Source organism: Chiloscyllium plagiosum, unplaced genomic scaffold, assembly GCF_037043375.1.
Source record: "Chiloscyllium plagiosum isolate Xiang-an unplaced genomic scaffold, Cpla_swu_hap1 HiC_scaffold_35, whole genome shotgun sequence".
Taxonomy (NCBI): Eukaryota; Metazoa; Chordata; class Chondrichthyes; order Orectolobiformes; family Hemiscylliidae; genus Chiloscyllium; species Chiloscyllium plagiosum.
Window position 1 is genome coordinate 32,765,617 of NW_028270173.1, and position 17,512 is coordinate 32,783,128.

The 17,512-nt window shown below is 42.1% G+C and overlaps 1 protein-coding gene across 1 annotated transcript in view; it reads right to left on the minus strand.

Moving 5' to 3' along the window:
• LOC122541251 (complement C4-like) overlaps window positions 1–17,512 on the minus strand; it is a 129,226-nt gene that overhangs the window by 98,477 nt on the left and 13,237 nt on the right. The window contains exons 6-12 of the mRNA XM_087979483.1: window positions 12,605–12,687; window positions 11,520–11,607; window positions 9,456–9,561; window positions 7,408–7,534; window positions 4,912–5,027; window positions 1,847–1,990; window positions 1,337–1,525 (exon numbers count right to left, since the gene is read on the minus strand). Coding sequence (XP_087835609.1) covers window positions 1,337–1,525; window positions 1,847–1,990; window positions 4,912–5,027; window positions 7,408–7,534; window positions 9,456–9,561; window positions 11,520–11,607; window positions 12,605–12,687 — 853 coding nt within the window. The remainder of the gene's footprint in view (window positions 1–1,336; window positions 1,526–1,846; window positions 1,991–4,911; window positions 5,028–7,407; window positions 7,535–9,455; window positions 9,562–11,519; window positions 11,608–12,604; window positions 12,688–17,512) is intronic.

The window sequence follows — 17,512 nt, forward strand, 5'->3', positions numbered from 1 at the left end:
TCTTATTTAGATTGTAATTGAAGTAATGTGTACAGTTTCCACTCCACATAAAGAAGGGGTAAAGTTCTATTGGAAGCAGCTCAAAGAAGATGCTTGTCTTATAAGTGAAGATTAAGCCTGTATTGATTGGAATTTTCGAGGAGAAAGTGAGTCTGCAGATGCTGGAGATCAAAGTTGAAACTTTATAAGGCATGATTTAACTGAAACATACATATTAAAGATTAGTGTTGAAAAGATGTTTCCCTGTAAAACTAGGTGATAGTTTAAACATGAGACATTCGCCATTTAAGAGAAAATGTATTTTATTTCTTAAGTCAGTGATCTGTGGAATTCACTTTCCCTGAGAGCAGTGAAGGCAGGATCATTTAGGATGTTTAAGGCTAAGTTTGATTTTTAATCGAGAAGGGAATCTAGGGCAATGGGGACTAGACAGCAAACCAAGACCTTCCCGAATGTTGAACAAACACCTGCAGGTATCTGCAGGGGTGCATGTACACAGATGGATAGGATAGTGAAGATAGGATAGTGAAGAAGGCTCCTGATTGCCTTTATCGGTCAGAGCATTGCGTACAGGAGTTGGGATGTCATATTATAGCTGTGCAAGTCATTCTGGTCACCATTTTATGGGAAGGATGTTGTTAAATTAGAAAGGTTACAGAAAAAAAAATTGCAAGGACGTTGATCGGACTGGAAGGGTTTGAGGTATAAGGAGAGGTTGGATACACTGGGACATTTTTCCCTGGAGCATCAGAGGCTGAAGGATGACCGTACAGAGTTTTATAAAATCACGAAGGATATCGATAAGGTGACTAGCTAAGGTCTTTTCCCCGGGGTAGGGGAGTCCAAAACTACAAGGTATAGGTTAAAGGTGAGAGAGGCAAGATTTAAAAGGAACCTGAGGGGCAACTTTTTCACACAGAGGGTGGTGCATGTTTGGAACGAGCTGTCTGAGGAAATGGTAGAGGCTGGTACAACTACAGCATTTAAAGGACATTTGGATAGGTACATGAATAGGAAAGGTTTAGAGGGATTTGGGCCAAATGCAGGCAAATAGGACTAGTGCAGTTTGCGAAACCTGATCAGCTCGGGTGAGTTGCTCATGCTCTATGGCTCTATTAAGTTGAGTTGAGGCCATCATTCGAGCAGCTGCCACTTTACTAGCTGTGGATCCATGTTTTCCAAGTGTGGAATGGCCTCAACCTGCTCCTCATTCTTGCATCATTGCCAATATTATCTGCTGTGGCTCGTCCCAGAAAAAGAAAGATGGACCCAAATTGAGTGCATATCTGTGTGTGAATAGAGTTCAGGATCAATTGTGATACAGTAACGTACTCACCATGTAGTAGTAATACTTGACATTTTCACTACCTATTGAAGTGACCGCTGCTAGATCTGCAGAGAATGAGCTACCTGGATCTAATACGTCGTGTGGCACATTGACGTGGAGGTAGCTCTTGCTGTTGGATTGGTAGATTCTCACAGTTTTCTTTGCTTCCATTATTTCTGCATCATTCCCAGCTGTCACCTGGCAGGACAAGGCAGACACAGGTTATCCCACCTTTCCTCATCAAGTGACTATTGCTGACCTTGCTTCCTTTTGTCTAATCAGATGTACAGACATGACTTTATGATGAAATGAGCCCGAGCACTTTTCAGTGATTTGATCAAGAAGGAAAGAATTTTCCTACTCAATGCAATTTACTCATTTGATACTCTGGATTCTGTTCTAGATTTTTCAAGATATTACTCCCAAGTTAGCGACCTTTTCCAAAGGCGCACTGATACTTGCAACAAGTTGATGCATGAATTCTTAAAGATCACAATTTTGCGAATTGTCTGTTCTCACCTTAATTTCAAAGGTGTCAGCATCCGCAGGAGACTGCATTATTAGCATCACCTGGCCATTCTCCTCTGTATTTTGTGGCTGTTTTCCTTCCAATTTCACAGGTACGCCTGAGGCAGGAGACCCATCAGGATATGTTACCTGTGCCTGAAAGTGAAAAGGACAGCGATTCGGGATGAGACGTAGAGTCATACAGCACAGAAACAAACCCTTCGGTCCAGCCTTCATGTCCCCAGACTAAACCATTCCCACCTGCCTGCGCTTGGCCCATATCCCGCCAAACATTTCTTATCCATGTTTATCCAATTATTTGTCCAAATGTCTTTTAAATGTTGTAACTGTACCTGCATTCATCACTTCCTCTGGAAGTTCATGCCACACATGAACTCTGTAAAAGAGTTGCCCCTCATGTCCTTTTAAAACCTTTCTCCTCTCACCTTAAAAATATGCTTCCTAGTCTTGAAATCCCCCATCCTAGGGAAAACATAACTACCATTAACTCTATCTATATCTGCCATAACTTTATAAACTTCTATTAGGTCGCCTCTCAACCTCCTACGGTCCAGTAAAAAAGTCCCAGCCGACCCAATCTCTCCATATAACTCAAACCCTCCATTCCCAGGATCATCCTGGTAAATCTTTCCTGAACGTCTCTAGCTTAATAATATCTTTCCTATAACATGGCGACAAGAACTGGACACAGTAGTCCAGAAGAGAACACACCAACGTCCTGTACAACCTCAAAGGTCTGAGCAATGAAGGCAAGTGTGCTAAATGTCTTAACCACCCTGTTTACCCATGACACAAACTTCAAAGAATTATGTACCTGAATCCCTAGGTCTCTCTGTTCTACAACTCTACCCAGGGTCCTATCAAATCCTGCCCCTGTTTGTTTTACCAAAATGCAATACCTCACACTTATGCAAATTTAACTCATTCTGCCACTCCTCAGCCCATTGACCCAGTTGATTAAGATCTCTTTGTAATCCTAGATAATCTTCTTCACTGTCCACTGTACATCAATTTCGGTGTCATTCACAAACGTACCAACCTTGCCTCCAACCTTCCTAAAATGGCCTTTTCCTCTTTCTTTTGCTTCCAATTTTCCCTGGCTCTATTCTTGGCTTTACATCTCGCCTCTCCAACTCCTTTCAGCTTGTAAGCGAGACTTGGAATTCTCACTCAATGCCTTTATCTGCAATTGCTTTCTGGTCTGGTATATCATTTCCTGAGGTTCCATTTATGCTGTGGTTCTGTTCGCCGAGCTGGATGTTTTTGTTGCAAACGTTTCGTCCCCTGGCTCGGCGCCATCATCAGTGCTTGGGAGCCTCCTGCGAAGCGCTTCTTTGATGTTTCCTCCGGTGTTTATAGTGGTCTGTCCCTGCCGCTTCCGGTTGTCAGTTTCAGCTGTCCGCTGTAGTGGTTGGTATATTGGGTCCAGGTCGATGTGTTTGTTGATGGAGTTTGTGGATGAATGCCATGCCTCTAGGAATTCCCTGGCTGTTCTCTGTCTGGCTTGCCCTATGATAGTAGTGTTGTCCCAGTCGAATTCATGTTGCTTGTTGTCTGCGTGTGTGGCTACTAAGGATAGCTGGTCGTGTCGTTTCGTGACTAAGGATAGCTGGTCGTGTCATTTCGTGTTCCATTTATATCGTTTATTGATTTATCTCACTGGGTTTCAACCTCATTAAATGATCACCAGCTAAGTACTTTGCCCATCATTGCTGGACTACCATCAATCCCTTTAATGAAACCTGCAAATGTTGCCTTCCCTACAATGGTGTTGTAAAGTATCATACTTCATCATTTAACTTTTTGTTAAAGCAGATGTACAAATGTACCCTGATAACACGATGGATCCAGATTTCCTGCTGTAATTATTACTGTGGAAGGATTGAAGCAAGGCCATATGGGCAGCTGGGATTTTGACCAAATTGCTGACAGATTGATGACAATGACATTTCTGGTGGAAACGTCAGCATAATGGTACCTGAGGTAATGGGGTATGTGCAGTGGACAAGAACGCACATTGCTGAACACAAGAGCATTTCTGGATAAGCATTATTTAACACTAATTAAGCTGGGATTTGTTCCTTGTTCAAATCTTGTCCCCACCGCCCTCACACACAAAGCTTTCTCCCAGACTGCAGAACAGGAGGGAGCCCTCAGCCACTTAACTGGCAAGCTTCACACCTTCAGTCAGATTGAAGAAGGCTGGGTGCGGAAATAACAGAGGAAGGAGGGTGGGGGAATTGGGTGGAGATGGAACCCAGAGAGACAACAGCTGTTGAGCAGACAAAGGGATGGATTATAACAGGCTGGTGAGAGTGAATTACTGATAGTAGGGACCACAAGTATTTTAAAACGTGTTACCAGCTTGTTTTCCCTAAATTCATGGGATCTGGGCACTACTGGCTAGGATAGCATTTGTTATCCACCCAGTTAGCCACATTGCTGTGGGTCTGGAGTTACAAGCAGGCGAGATCAGGTAGGGTTTCCGTAGGATTTCCCTTTGTAAAAGGCATTATTGAAACAGAACGGTTTGTCCCCCTCCTCTGCTCCCCAACGATTGTTCATTATCAGACTCACAATTCCAGATTTTTATTGCATTCAAATTCTACCATCTGTGGGATTCAAAATCACATCCCTCCAACATTACCTGGGTCTCTAGAATAACAGTCCAGTGATTATACCACTAAGCCATCTCCTTTCCTTGGTATTTTCTTGTTTCCCACAGGTACTAGCATCCATCTCTTTTCCTAACTGTTGTTCTCTTTCTCTCTCTCTCTCTCTCTCTCTCTCTCTTTCTCTGGGCTGCGTCACTGCCTATCCCCTCACTCCTTCCCCCACCCACCCCACGTTACCTTCAGCATATATACCACCTTGTCCTAGTTGCTAGCAGCTCTGCAGATGGGTCACTAGACCCAAGACATTAACTTTGCCTTCTCTCCACATGCTGCCAGATTTTGCTGAGTTTTCCCAGTAATTTCTGTCCTTGTTTTGGATATACCCATGTGGGTCTGTACTATATCAGACACTATGTACAGAGCCACTGTGGCTGTACATACCAACACAGTGAATGGAACTTTTGGGATGAAGTAACCGCTGGTCTTTGATAAATCGATTGCATACGGCGAGGAAACAAACTTGATGTTTTTGATTTCGACTTCTTCCATTTCTCCACCTGTCAGAAAATAGAAAGAGCTTTCACTTGTGTTTGTTTATTATTTAACAACATATAATACAGCACAGGAACAGATCCTTTGATCCACCAAGGCTATGCCAACAGATAATGCCTTTCTGAACTAAAAAGCATTTGCCTCCATACTGTCCATATCCCTCTACTCCCTACCTATCATGTATGCCTCTTAAATGTTGCTATTACATCTGCCTCCACCACCTTCTGTTTGAATTCAAGTTTTTGATGAAGTTTTCTTTCATTTCCATTTGCAATCATTTTCCTGCTGCTCTTTGTTTCCACCACAAGAGTCACTGACAAAAGGGAGCATTTGTTGTCCACCCTTATTTGTCCCTGAACTGGGTGCTTGTTAGGAGCATTTCAGAGGGATATGAGTTAACCCATTGCTGTGGGCATGTCGATCAGAAAAGATAAGCATTGCCTTAATGAACCAGATGGAATTTAATGTTACTAATATTGCAAGCCCAGCTCCTCAACGGACCATGGGCATATGGTAAATCATAATATCTTCATGCAGGTTGAAATCACTCCACACGGGCCAGTATCCCATCACCAAATCACACTTTATTTACATGTGCACAGTACACTGGCTGTGGCCAGCCAGCTTGCAGTTAGTCCTTGAAATCAGGAGACTCTCTGCATTCCTTATTTATTTATATATATATATATATTTAATCTGCTTATTTTTTGTTTATTTCTTTTTACCCCTGTGTTTATACTGGTCAGCCAGGGCTCCCTGATTCACCCAGGTAAATAACTGCAATCAAGGATTTCATAGTCAGTAAGATCCACCTGGTCCCAATCACTACACAGAGGCAATCAACTTAACGAAAGCAAATTGTGTTCGACAAAGCGTGGAGTTTTTGTGATGGTGTAGCTAGCAAAGTAGTTCAGGGGAAACAGTGAATGTAATATATTGGAGCTTCTAAAAGGCATTCAATGAGACACCACACAAGAGTTATTGCATTTAGGTCTTCTGGGACTGGATGCATTTTATTTTGCATGAAATGGGGATAAAATGGAAAGTAGGAGTAAATGGTTAATTTTTGGATAATAGGTTGTAACTAATGAAATGCAAGGCTTCGCAATTGCAGCTCATTTATTGATGGTGTATTGATTGTGACTGGACCTTGTTTCCTTCAGTTAGATATGATTTGTTTCATCTGATTTGAACTACGTACCTTGTGACATTTAATTCTGACCAAAATTGATAAGATGCCGAGTGAGTGTCCATTGTTTTGTTCAGCATTGTACTGGGCTTATCCAAATACAGTTGATATTACTTACTCATCCTAGACATATTGTCCTGATTTATGAACTGGATTTGACCAAATGCAAGTAGTGTGGCTCGACTCCTATGTCTCCAGAGAGAGACAACAAGCGAGCCAGAGATGGACATATTTTTAATCAATAAGAGATCAGGAGTTATGGCAATAAGGAGGGAAGGTGGAGCAGATGGTTAAGTGATCAACCATTGACTAGTGAAGAAGACTTGATGGATCAGTGGCCTATTCCTACTCCAAACCTTAAGGTTTTGAAAGAGTAGTTCAGGTCTCTGAATTACTCCTACCACTATACCCTCATATCCATCGTCCAATCTGTTCAATTGATAACATTTATCAGAAGCTGGGGCTGCATCAACCTTAATTGATCAAGTTAACTTGGCAGTCCAATTAGACTGCCTTTATACTTATGTATAGGATATGAGTTAAATGCACACACACTCATGATGACATTGGTTGCCAGGGCTTGAGGAGACAGCCATTTCCCCCCCAGAAATGACATAAAGTAATGAAGACAATTATTTGATAACGAGGTAACACAATGCTAACAATGTAATTGCTTTGTTTCTTGTGACCTGAATATTACGTTGTGGGTAATGATTTCAAGAAAATTGCATTTTACCTGCAAGTTCTAAGATTGCAATCATTTGGTCCACAGTGATAGTAACCCTAACTCTGAACCAAGAGGCTGGAATTTGAGTCTAACCTTCCCTGGAGATGTGCAATTACACCTCTGAGCAGGCTAATTAGGAAAATATCAGCTACCTTCTCCCCAGCCCTCTCCCCCTCCCATTTATCTCTCCACCCCCAAGGCTCCTAGCCTCATGCCTGATGAAGGGCTTTTGCCCGAAACATCGATTTTCCTGCTCCTCGGATGCTGCCTGACCGGCTGTGCTTTTCCAGCACCACTCTGATCTTGAAATGTCGGGTGAAGGCAAGTTCCATTTCAGTATGCGATGCCTAAAATCCAAAGCAAGCATTGCACCCTTCAACCCAGCTGCATCCGGCCTAGGGATGGTTCTCCCATGGTCATCAGGGGAATAACTTGTAAAGGAGGATCAAAGTTGGAAAGAGACACTTACTGGATGTTTCAAAAACAGTGACCGCCAAATACATATTGTGACCCACAAGATCCTTCATTTGCAAAGGTTTGATTCTTTCCAGGAGATTTGCCGTTGTTAGGGAAATCTCTGCTTCTCCATGCTTGACCTAGAGATGAGAATGAATATACATCAATGTCGTCCAAGTGTAATTCAGTGCTTTATTGTTTTCTATCTCCGTGCTTTCTCCTACCTTGAGGTTTGTTTACTAGAATTTACTCCTGAATTATCGTGTTAAATTCGGGTCTCCCTGCTGTAGCAAAAATGTTGTGAAACTTGCAAGAGTGCAGAAAAGATGGACAAGGATGTCGCCAGAGTTGGAGGGTTTGAACTATAGGGAGAGTCTGTGGCTCACAGCACCAGGGTCCCAGGTTCAATTCCAGCCTTGGGCGACTGTGTCTGTGTGGAGCTTGCACATTCTCCCCGTGTCTGCGTGGGTTTCCTCCGGGTGCTCCGGTTTCCTCCCACAGTCCAAAGATGTGCAGGTCAGGTTAATTGGCCATGCTAAATTGTCCTATAGTGTTAGGAGCATTAGTCAGAGGGAGATGAGTCTGGGTGGGTTACTCTTCGGAGTGTCAGTGTGGACTGGTTGGGCTGAAGGGCCTGTTTCCAAACTGTAGGTAATCTAATCTATTTTCTCTGGAGTGTCTGAGGCTGAGGGATGACCTTGTAGAGGTTTATAAAATCATAGGGGGCACATTTTTAAGGTGAGAGGACGGAGACATTTTTAAAAAAAGACATGAGGGGCAATTTCTTTTACACAAAGGGTGGTTCACATGTGGAATGGCCCTCCTGGGGGGGTGGTGGATGCATACACAATTACAATGACATAAGTACATGAATAGGAAAGATTTGGAGGACTATGAGCCAGGAGCAGGCAGGAGGGACTAGTTCAGTTTGGGATTCTGTTCAGGATGGAGTGGTTGGACCAAAGCGTCTGTTTCCATGTTGTATGACTCCATGAAGGGCATGGGTAAGGTCTTGTCCCCAGGCTAGGGGATTCTAAAACTAGAGGGCATAGGGTGAACTTGAGAGGGGAATGGTTTAAGGAGCAGAGAGTGATGCGTGTATAGTATGGCCTGCCAGAGGCAATGGTAGAGTTGGAACAATTACAACACTTAAAAGGCATCTAGATGGTACATGAATAGTGAGGGGTTTAGAGGGGTATGGGCCAAGTGCTGGCAAATGGGACTAGATTAATTTTGGACATGTGGTCGGTATGGACAGGTTGCACTGAAGGGTCTGTTTCCATGCTGTATCTCTCGATGACTCGATCTTAATATTCAGATTCCAACTGCATAGGCCAACTCTAACTGTGATTAAAACAAATCGGAGACCTTGTTGAAATGGATTGTCCTGAAATGTTTAGTTTGGTTAGGCAAATTGTCCACAAACCTGCCAGTATCTACGACACAAATTCATAGGAACTGCACGATTACTCATAAAATAGCCCGAGGGTGAACGTCAGTCTCATCAGCTCACGTGTAGGAAGCCATGAGCAGCCGTAGAACATTGAGAGCAAAGTTGGGACATCTGCTCTATACACCAGCCTGATCTTATGCTGCTTTGAAGTCAATGGAAATCAGATGGCGTTTAAAGCAGGCGGGCAGTTTGTTTTTCACATTAGTATCAAAGACTTCTCCCTGCTTGTGATCAACATCTACTACTGAAGTCTAACTCTTTATTATTAGTTATGTTGGACTGCCGATATGCTCCGAATCTGAAATTTCACAACGTGATTCATATCAGTGACTAGAAATGCATGTGTCTGGGAGGTCAGGTTGTGTATTCCACCCATAACAATATCCCTCTGTGTAGACTTATACACCCTATTCTCAGACGCCTTATTGTGACATTATATCACTTTGCCGTTGAATTATAACAATGATGTTCACTTATGAAGGTCGCTAAATCAACAACTTGACAAAATATTGTTGCTTCATGACAACTGAGGAAAATAATGCTCTTTTTCATGTCGTTCTGACTGCTTATCAGCAACATTTTGTTTCTGAATGTAAGGGCAACCTCACCTGTTCTGTTTGTTCCAGTCCCCGAAGATATTCAGTCTTGTCTGTTTCATCAACAGTCCCAAATCTCACATAAGCCATTCCTTCCACAGGTTTTCCGAATGTGTAGCTTTTCATTAAAATAAAAATTGGGAAAAGTGTGACAACGTTATTCCAAAGAGACCAGATGCTGCTTGTAAACATTTGGAATAGTGCAGGGCAATCCAAAGGTATACGAAATCAACACTTCCGATGGCCAAAAAGTGAGAAATGGTGTTGCTGAAATAAGATGCATTTTGTCAAGGATGTTGGTCTTGCGTGGATCAGGACAATGCTCAAGAATACCAATTCAAGGGGAAATCGCAACATGATTTATATCAGTACTTTGAAATGAATGCATCTGGTGTGGTCATGATCTTTTCAATGTTAAAAATCACACGGCACCAGGTTATAGCCCCACAGGTTTATTTGGAAGCACTAGCTTTCGGAGCGCTGCTCCTTCATCAGGACAACCCACAACCACCTGATGAAGGAGCAGCGCTCCGAAAGCTAGTGTGCTTCCAAATAAACCTGTGGGGCTATAACCTGGTGTCGTGTGATTTTTAACTTTGTACACCCCAGTCCAACACTGGCATCTCCAAATCATGATATTTTCACCCATAAGAGAATTCTTCAGTCTAGACTTATATGCCCTATTCTCAGGCACCTTATCGTGACACTATATAACCTTGCCTTTGGATTCTAACAATGATGTTTATTTTATTAAGGTCGCTAAATTAGCAAATTGCTAAAATATTGTCCCTTCATAACAATTTCTCCTGCAGCAGAGTGCTGTTTAGTCTGGAACTACAATCTACTTGCTAGATGCTTTCCCAATGTGATTGCACCCATTCATACTGATTGACAAAGAACTGCCAGTCTCTTTATACATTTTAATCTGGATGACTCTGATTAGGGAATTTATCCAAGAAATAAAACCTGGTCAGACAAAAATAAAACTGCAGATGCTGGAATCCAAGGTAGACAAGCAGGAGGTTGAATGAACTCAGCAAGCTGTAACCTGAAGAAGATTAAACCCATAATACTGACCTCTCCACCTCCTGATGCTGCCTGCCTTGCTGTTTTCTCCCAGCCTCCTGCTTATCTACCAAGAAATAAAGCAGCGAATAGTTGTCACCTCATCTGTTAAGTTGAAACACACGCCCTGTGTGTATAAAGGCGTGTTTTGCCTGTAGGTCCTTGAAAGTGGAGTCGCAGGTAGATAGGATAGTGAAGAAGGCGTTTGGTATAGTTTCTTTTATTGGTCAGAGCAGTGAATACAGGAGTTGGGAGGTCATGTTGCAGTTGTACAGAGCATTGATTAGGGAATAATGGGTGCAATTATGGTCTCCTTCCTATTGGAAAGATGTTGTGAAACTTGAAAGGGTTCAGAAAAGATTTACAAGGATGTTGCCAGGTTTGAAGGATTTGAGCTATAGGGAGAGGTTGAACAGGCTAGGGCTGTTTTCCCTAGAGTGTCGGATGATGAGCGGTGACCTTATAGAGGTTTATAAAATCATTAGGGGTGCAGATAGGATAAATAGAGAAGGTCTTTTCCCTGAGTCCAGAACTAGAGGGCATAGATTTAGGGTGAGAGGGGAAAGATATAAAAGACACTGAAGGGTCAACTATTTCATGCAGAGGGTGGTATGTGTATGCCAGAGGAAGTGGTGGAAGTTGGTACAATTGCAACATTTAAGAGGCATCTGGATGGGTATATGAATTGGAAGGTTTAGAGGGATATGCGCCAAGTGCTGGCAACTGTGACTAGGTTGGGTTGGGATATCTGGTCGGCATGGACGGGTTGGACTGAAGTGTCTGTTTCCATGCTGTACATCTCTGTGACTCTATGGCTATGACAACTCTCAAATAAAACCGAATGAGTCCTATTTTGAACCCTTGTCTGTCTGAGGTACATGAGTTCAGAACTGGTCACTGATTGCAGAAGCTGCCTCACTTTTCGTTTCTCGAAGCAATGCAAGCAGAAAAACAGACAGAAATGTAGGGTTGCATAAAGAGTGTTGTATGAGATAACGATATTGTACTCACTCTGCCGAAAGTTTGCACTTGAATTCGTCCTTCGTTATGAGGTAATATTTTTCCTGGCACTCAATCTCGACTTTGAAACTGGGGAGGACTTTAAAATATATTGAAGTCAAATATAATTCCAAAACATTTGTAGTATGGGTACTTAAGAGAGAATACAATATTTGCATTGCAGCAGGTTATGATTTTATGAATGAAAGTCTGTAACTTGTTTCTCTTTCTCAGTTGAAAAATAGTCTGAACTTTGGCAAAAAAAATATTAAATACAGATGAGATTGGATCTGTCACTGGTTAACACCTCTCTGGGTTTCCCTGGCTTTTCTGAAGGATATTACATACTACAGATTTTACCTAAGGTTACCCATGCAATGCATTAACACATCCACAATGGATGTTTAGAATCCAATGGCTTTATGCAATACTATCAACTTTCCATATCATGCATGCACAAATTTCTTTAAAGTAGCATTGTATACAGAGCTAGACAAGTGAGCAAACAGATACAGACAGACAGACAGAAAGATAAGTAGATGTGTGGATGGATGAATAGAAAGGCAAAGAAACAAGCAGACAAATGCTGATTGGAACAACTTGTATTAGATAGTGTTACCCAACAATGTCATGTTCCAAAGACTTAGATAGAAATGAAAATTGCCTGGTCGATTAGCCAGATGGGTATAAGTCGCTTGGATTCATTTTTGCTTTTGTGGTGGTTGGAAAATGAACAGTAGTGAATTACACATATCTCTCCAGATCTATATTTCCATTCACTTCACTTCGGATGGATATATAGGGGTGAGGTGATACATTTTGTAACAACTGTATAAGCATTATCTATGAGTTTTTTACACATTGAGTAACAACATTTGAACTTAGCCCTATTCAAGGATATCAGCAGGATACCAGTCTGATTTGAAATTATTCCCCTCTCTAACTTTATCAAACATGGACATTAAAAATATTTTATAAACTCGCCTCTCGACCAAGATACTGAGATAATTCAAATGAGCGTTAAAAGACAGTCAGGAACAATTGAAGGTAAATCATTATATTTTCTCCCTCATTATACAAGTGTTAAAGATGGTTACCGAATTCCTTGACCTCAAATCGTGCGGATTCCTTGGACATTGGTGAATCCTCAAATTGAGCCTCAATCCTCCAAATGCCAGGCCTGTTTAGAAAAGTTTAACAGGGCATTCTTCAGAGCTGCAGTCAAGTAGATCTCAGAATGGTTTCACGCGGGTGATAGAAAGGTACAGAAATTCAATTTAGCTGTTGATATGAGCTACGTATGTTGAATCGGGCACAGATAACATTCTGCCTGATAGGTGATTCCAGGAACTTGTTGCAAATTATATTTTCAGTAAAAATATGTTCTTGGAATTTCAAAACACCAGTGGCCTGACCTGGCTTTAGCTTCAGTCAGACACAAGTCAGTCGGACAATTTTCTAGTTAGCAGCTCAGGTAAAACCAAGTACCATGACAGATCAAAATAAATAGACAAGGAAGTTCAAAGAAATGAGGAACTGAGCTGAACAAAGCTAAAAAGAAAAACTCGTGACTGCAGCCAATCAAACACACATTGGAACAAATCTGATTCGATGTTCGTACTTTAACCGAGGTTGTATAAGGACGTTGGTGACGCTTGTTCAGGGGTATTGTGTCCAGTTCTGGTCACCCAGTTATATAGCAAGGATATTATTAAGCTGGAGAGGGTTCATAAATGAGTTAACAGGATGTTGCCAGGTATGGAGGGTTGAGTTATAGGGAAAGGTTGGATAGGCTGTGACTTCACTGGAGTGTAGGAGGTTGAGAGGCGACCTGAACAAAGTTTATAAAATAGTTGGGGGTGGGGGGTGGGGAGGGGGTGTAGATACAATTAATGGTAGTTTTCTTTTCCCGAGGATGGGGGAGTTTCAAGACTAGGGGACACATTTTTAAGGTGAGAGGAGAGAGATTTAAAAATTACATGGAGGCATTTTGTTTACACAGAGGGTGTGGAATGATGTTCCTGAGAAAGTAGTGGATGCGGGTACAATTACAACATTTAAAAGATATTTGGAAAGATACATGAACAGGAAATGTTAGGAGTGATATGGGCCAGGAGCAGACAGGTGGGACCAGTTTAATTTGGGATTATGTTTGGTATGGACCGGTTGGACTGAAGGGTCTGTTTTTCTGCTGTAGGACTCTATATCTGTCAAAACAGCATCTACCTCACCCAATTTGGGACAGATGGTCTATTTTCTGTATCACAAAAAATGTCTGGGTTTAATAGTGTTGTACCGTGGAAAGTATGTTTGCTTTGTAAGAATTGTCCTGTGGTAACTTGCATTGATGTAAGTGAAGCTGGCTTTCACATCCCCTTTATACAGCTGAATACAAGTCGGACATCACAGATTGAAGGTAACATGCACTTCTGTTTCTCGTAAACTGACTGATATCAGGTTCTTTGCCAGCTATCCAGTCAGATGAGTAATAAAGCATGACTGATTGTAGGAGGTGAGCAATTCAATACTTTCTCCTTTATACTATGGTCAGAAGTTGAAATCCCACCTAAAACAAATGGAATACAAATGTTCGCATAATCTATTTATTGTTTTTTTCTCTAGGTTCCTCTGGGAGTTAAAAAAAATCATTTAAAATACACATAATAAGACACAGTTTTTCCTTGACTTTTATGGAAATTGAGTTCAAGATAAGAATGTTTTAACTGGGCACAAGATGGTTCCTGTTGCATTGAACAATTGGTTGGTTCTGGATGTAGGTTTGCTCGCTGAGCTGGAAGGTTCATTTTCAGATGTTTCATCACTACCCTTGGTAACATCTTCAGTGAGCCTCTGGATGAAGCAATGGTGGTGTAGCCTGCTTTCTATTTATGTATTTGGGTTTCCTTGGGTTGGTGATGTCATTTCCTGTTCTTTTTCTCAGGGATGGTTAATGGGATCCAAGTCAATGTGTTTGTTGATAGAGTTCCGATTGGAATGCCATATTTCCAGGAATTCTAGTGTGTCTCTCTGTTTGGCTTGTCCTGGGATGGATGTGTTGTCCCAGTCGAAGTGGTGTCCTTCCTCATCCGTATGTAAATAGAAAGTAGGCTGCACCACCAGTGTTTCCTCCTCACTGAGGAGGCTCACTGAAGATGTTACCTAGTATGGTGACGAAACATCTGAAAACAAATCTTCCAGCTCAGCGAGCAAACCTACATCCAGAACCTCAACCTGAACTACAAGCCTTCTCAAAACTCACTAATTCAGTAGGTTGTTGAATTCTTGGTGTTGTGATGAGAAACTGGCCCGAGACATTAGGTGAAAAAGATAAACACCTTCACTAGCTCACACAAGATTATTTTCTATGGAAGTCAAGGGAAATTCACATTGGTCAATGTATAAACTCGCTTTGGTTAAATATTGTGGAAACTGAGACTTCACCACATTTGGTTAATTGGATGCATGCACTGGAACAAACATACGTTTACTTCAATTAGGAGCAGGAAAAAGACTCATCCAGCCTACTTTGCAATTCACTAAGATTACAAGCGATCTGAATATGGCCTCAACTCCACCTTTTTGTTTCCACCTGGTAACCATGAACTCCCTTGCTGAATGAAGACAAGCCTGTCTCAAAGCTGTTCAATAACTCCTCCTCCCCCATTTGCTGTGGAAGAGAATTTCAAAGACTCACGCTCAGGTCCATCTTTAAACAGGAAATACCAAATCTTTAAACAGTGCCCCTTCGTTCCAACCTCTGCCTTAAGGAGAATCAGCCCTTCAACATCCATCCTGTCTATTCCCCTCAGCATCTCACGTGTTTCAATGACATCACCTCTCATGCTATGTATTGCGCAGTGATGGTACAATTACCACTGCTTAGTTTGCGTCAGTCCACTACCCCGCACAAGAACTACCAGTGACTAACTTGTAAAATTCAGATGGCATTAATAGCATTTGACAATTTCATTTCGGCCCTGCACTATAATACCTGCATGTTACTTTTGACTAGAGCAACATATCCAGCTAACAATGTGCTTTCCTGGGTTCCAAACATGTGACTAAGAATTCATGATCCATGATGCATTTCCTTTGCCATGTTATTCTCACATCTGCTCCATGTACCTACTTTACTTTTCTCAAAGTTTAAATCACGCCTGCCATTTGCTCCAAATCCTTAAGGGGTGTAACAAAGAGCACAGCGCCATCCCATTCTTTCATTGCATCAGCAGTGGTTGAGGTGTAGCGCTCACACGTGTAAAGGCCAGGGCTAAAAGGGAGCGGGTGAAATTGTTTCATTTCAGCTAACAACATACCATGGCATCTGTGGAAGAACGAGTTTTCTTCAAAATGTCCTAAGCTGGCATTCCCAGCGTCATACTGAGCGACAGTTGGAGTTGACATCTTCTGAATGAGACATCATATTCAATGTATAATCTGACCCACCAAAAGGATGGAACTAATCCCATGATGCTTGTGTTGAAATAGAGCATGCGAGTTCATCTTGGAGTCCTTTACTGGTGAACCAAACTGACCAGGAGGTGTCATCAAGTTGATGTTTGAATGGTTTTGCTATGTGCAACTGCATTTGACCTTTCTTTTGCATTAACAGCACGTCCATTTTTAGATGTAACGTGTTCTGGGACATTCTGAAAGAAACTGGACAAATGCCAATCATAGAATCCTGACAGGGTGGAAGTGGCTCATTCAGCCCATCGATTCCACACTGCCTCTCCCAAGAGGACCACACCTACCCTCCACCTCCTAGCCCATCCCTGTAACCCACATTAACTATGGCTAGTCTACCCAGCCTGCAAATCCCTGGGCATTATGGGACAATTTCCTATGGCTAATCCACTAACCTGCACATCTTTGGACTGTGGGAGGAGAGAGGAGCACCTGGTGTCTTCACAAATCTCCCATTTGTTATAGTTCCTGGACTGGGAGGCCTCTGTGAACTGTACATTTCATTGGGTTCTAGCCATCAGTTGCAGACTGACTGAATATACATTGACGTATGGTCAGTCAGACTCTAGGTTGATATAAGGAAACTTTGCAGCCATACAAAGGAAATATGGTCATTGTTTTCAGGCAGATTTGTAATGAATGATAGAATCCCTACAGTGTGGAAGTAGTCTGTTCGGCCCATCGAGTCCATACTGACGCTCCCAAGAGCATCCCATCCAGACCCACCCTCTTCCCTATCCCTATAACCCTGCATTTCCCATGGCCAATCCTCTTAACTCTGCTAGGGTACCAGAAGAGCCATGGAGAAAGAATCAGATTAATGATCATGTACCAGCACACGGGAGAAAGCCATCATTTCAATCCCAGTGGCCTTGTTGAGGGCTGGGTGGGCAGTAAGTTCCACACATTAGGGCACCTTCATGCCTAATGGGTGGCACAGTGGTTAGTACTTCTGCCTCATAGCTGCCAGCGAGCTGGGTTTGATTCCAGCTTCAGGAAACTGTCTGTGTGGAGTTTCCTCCCAAAGGGCCCGGCTCATTTTTGATTGTTAAAGTGGAGGTTTGAGAGTTAAAATGTGGGGAGTTTCGCAGAACAGAGGCAGGGTCATATTGTCAATTAAATGTTTCTATCTATCTGTCTACCTGCCCATCTGTCCATCCGTCTATCCACCTATACAGCTATACATCCAGACATCAATCTATCTTGACATCTATCTCTCGGGACATCTATCTAGATTTCCATTTTTCTGTCTGTCTAGACATCTATCTATCTAGACATCCATCTATCTATCTGGACATCTACACAACTCGACATCTATCTAGAAATAAATAGTACAAATAGCTAGATCGTTTGCAAAAGCCTTTTCCAGTCCTATCTATATCCTGAGAATGTTTCTCTCCAATACCTCAACCTCAAACTGTTGTGGTTATGCATTGTACCCCTTTTCACTTTTGATTTGATTTGTTTTTCTGAGTTGATTTATTATTGTCACATGTACCTAAGTACAGTGAGAGGTTTTGTTTTGCGTGCGGTACAGG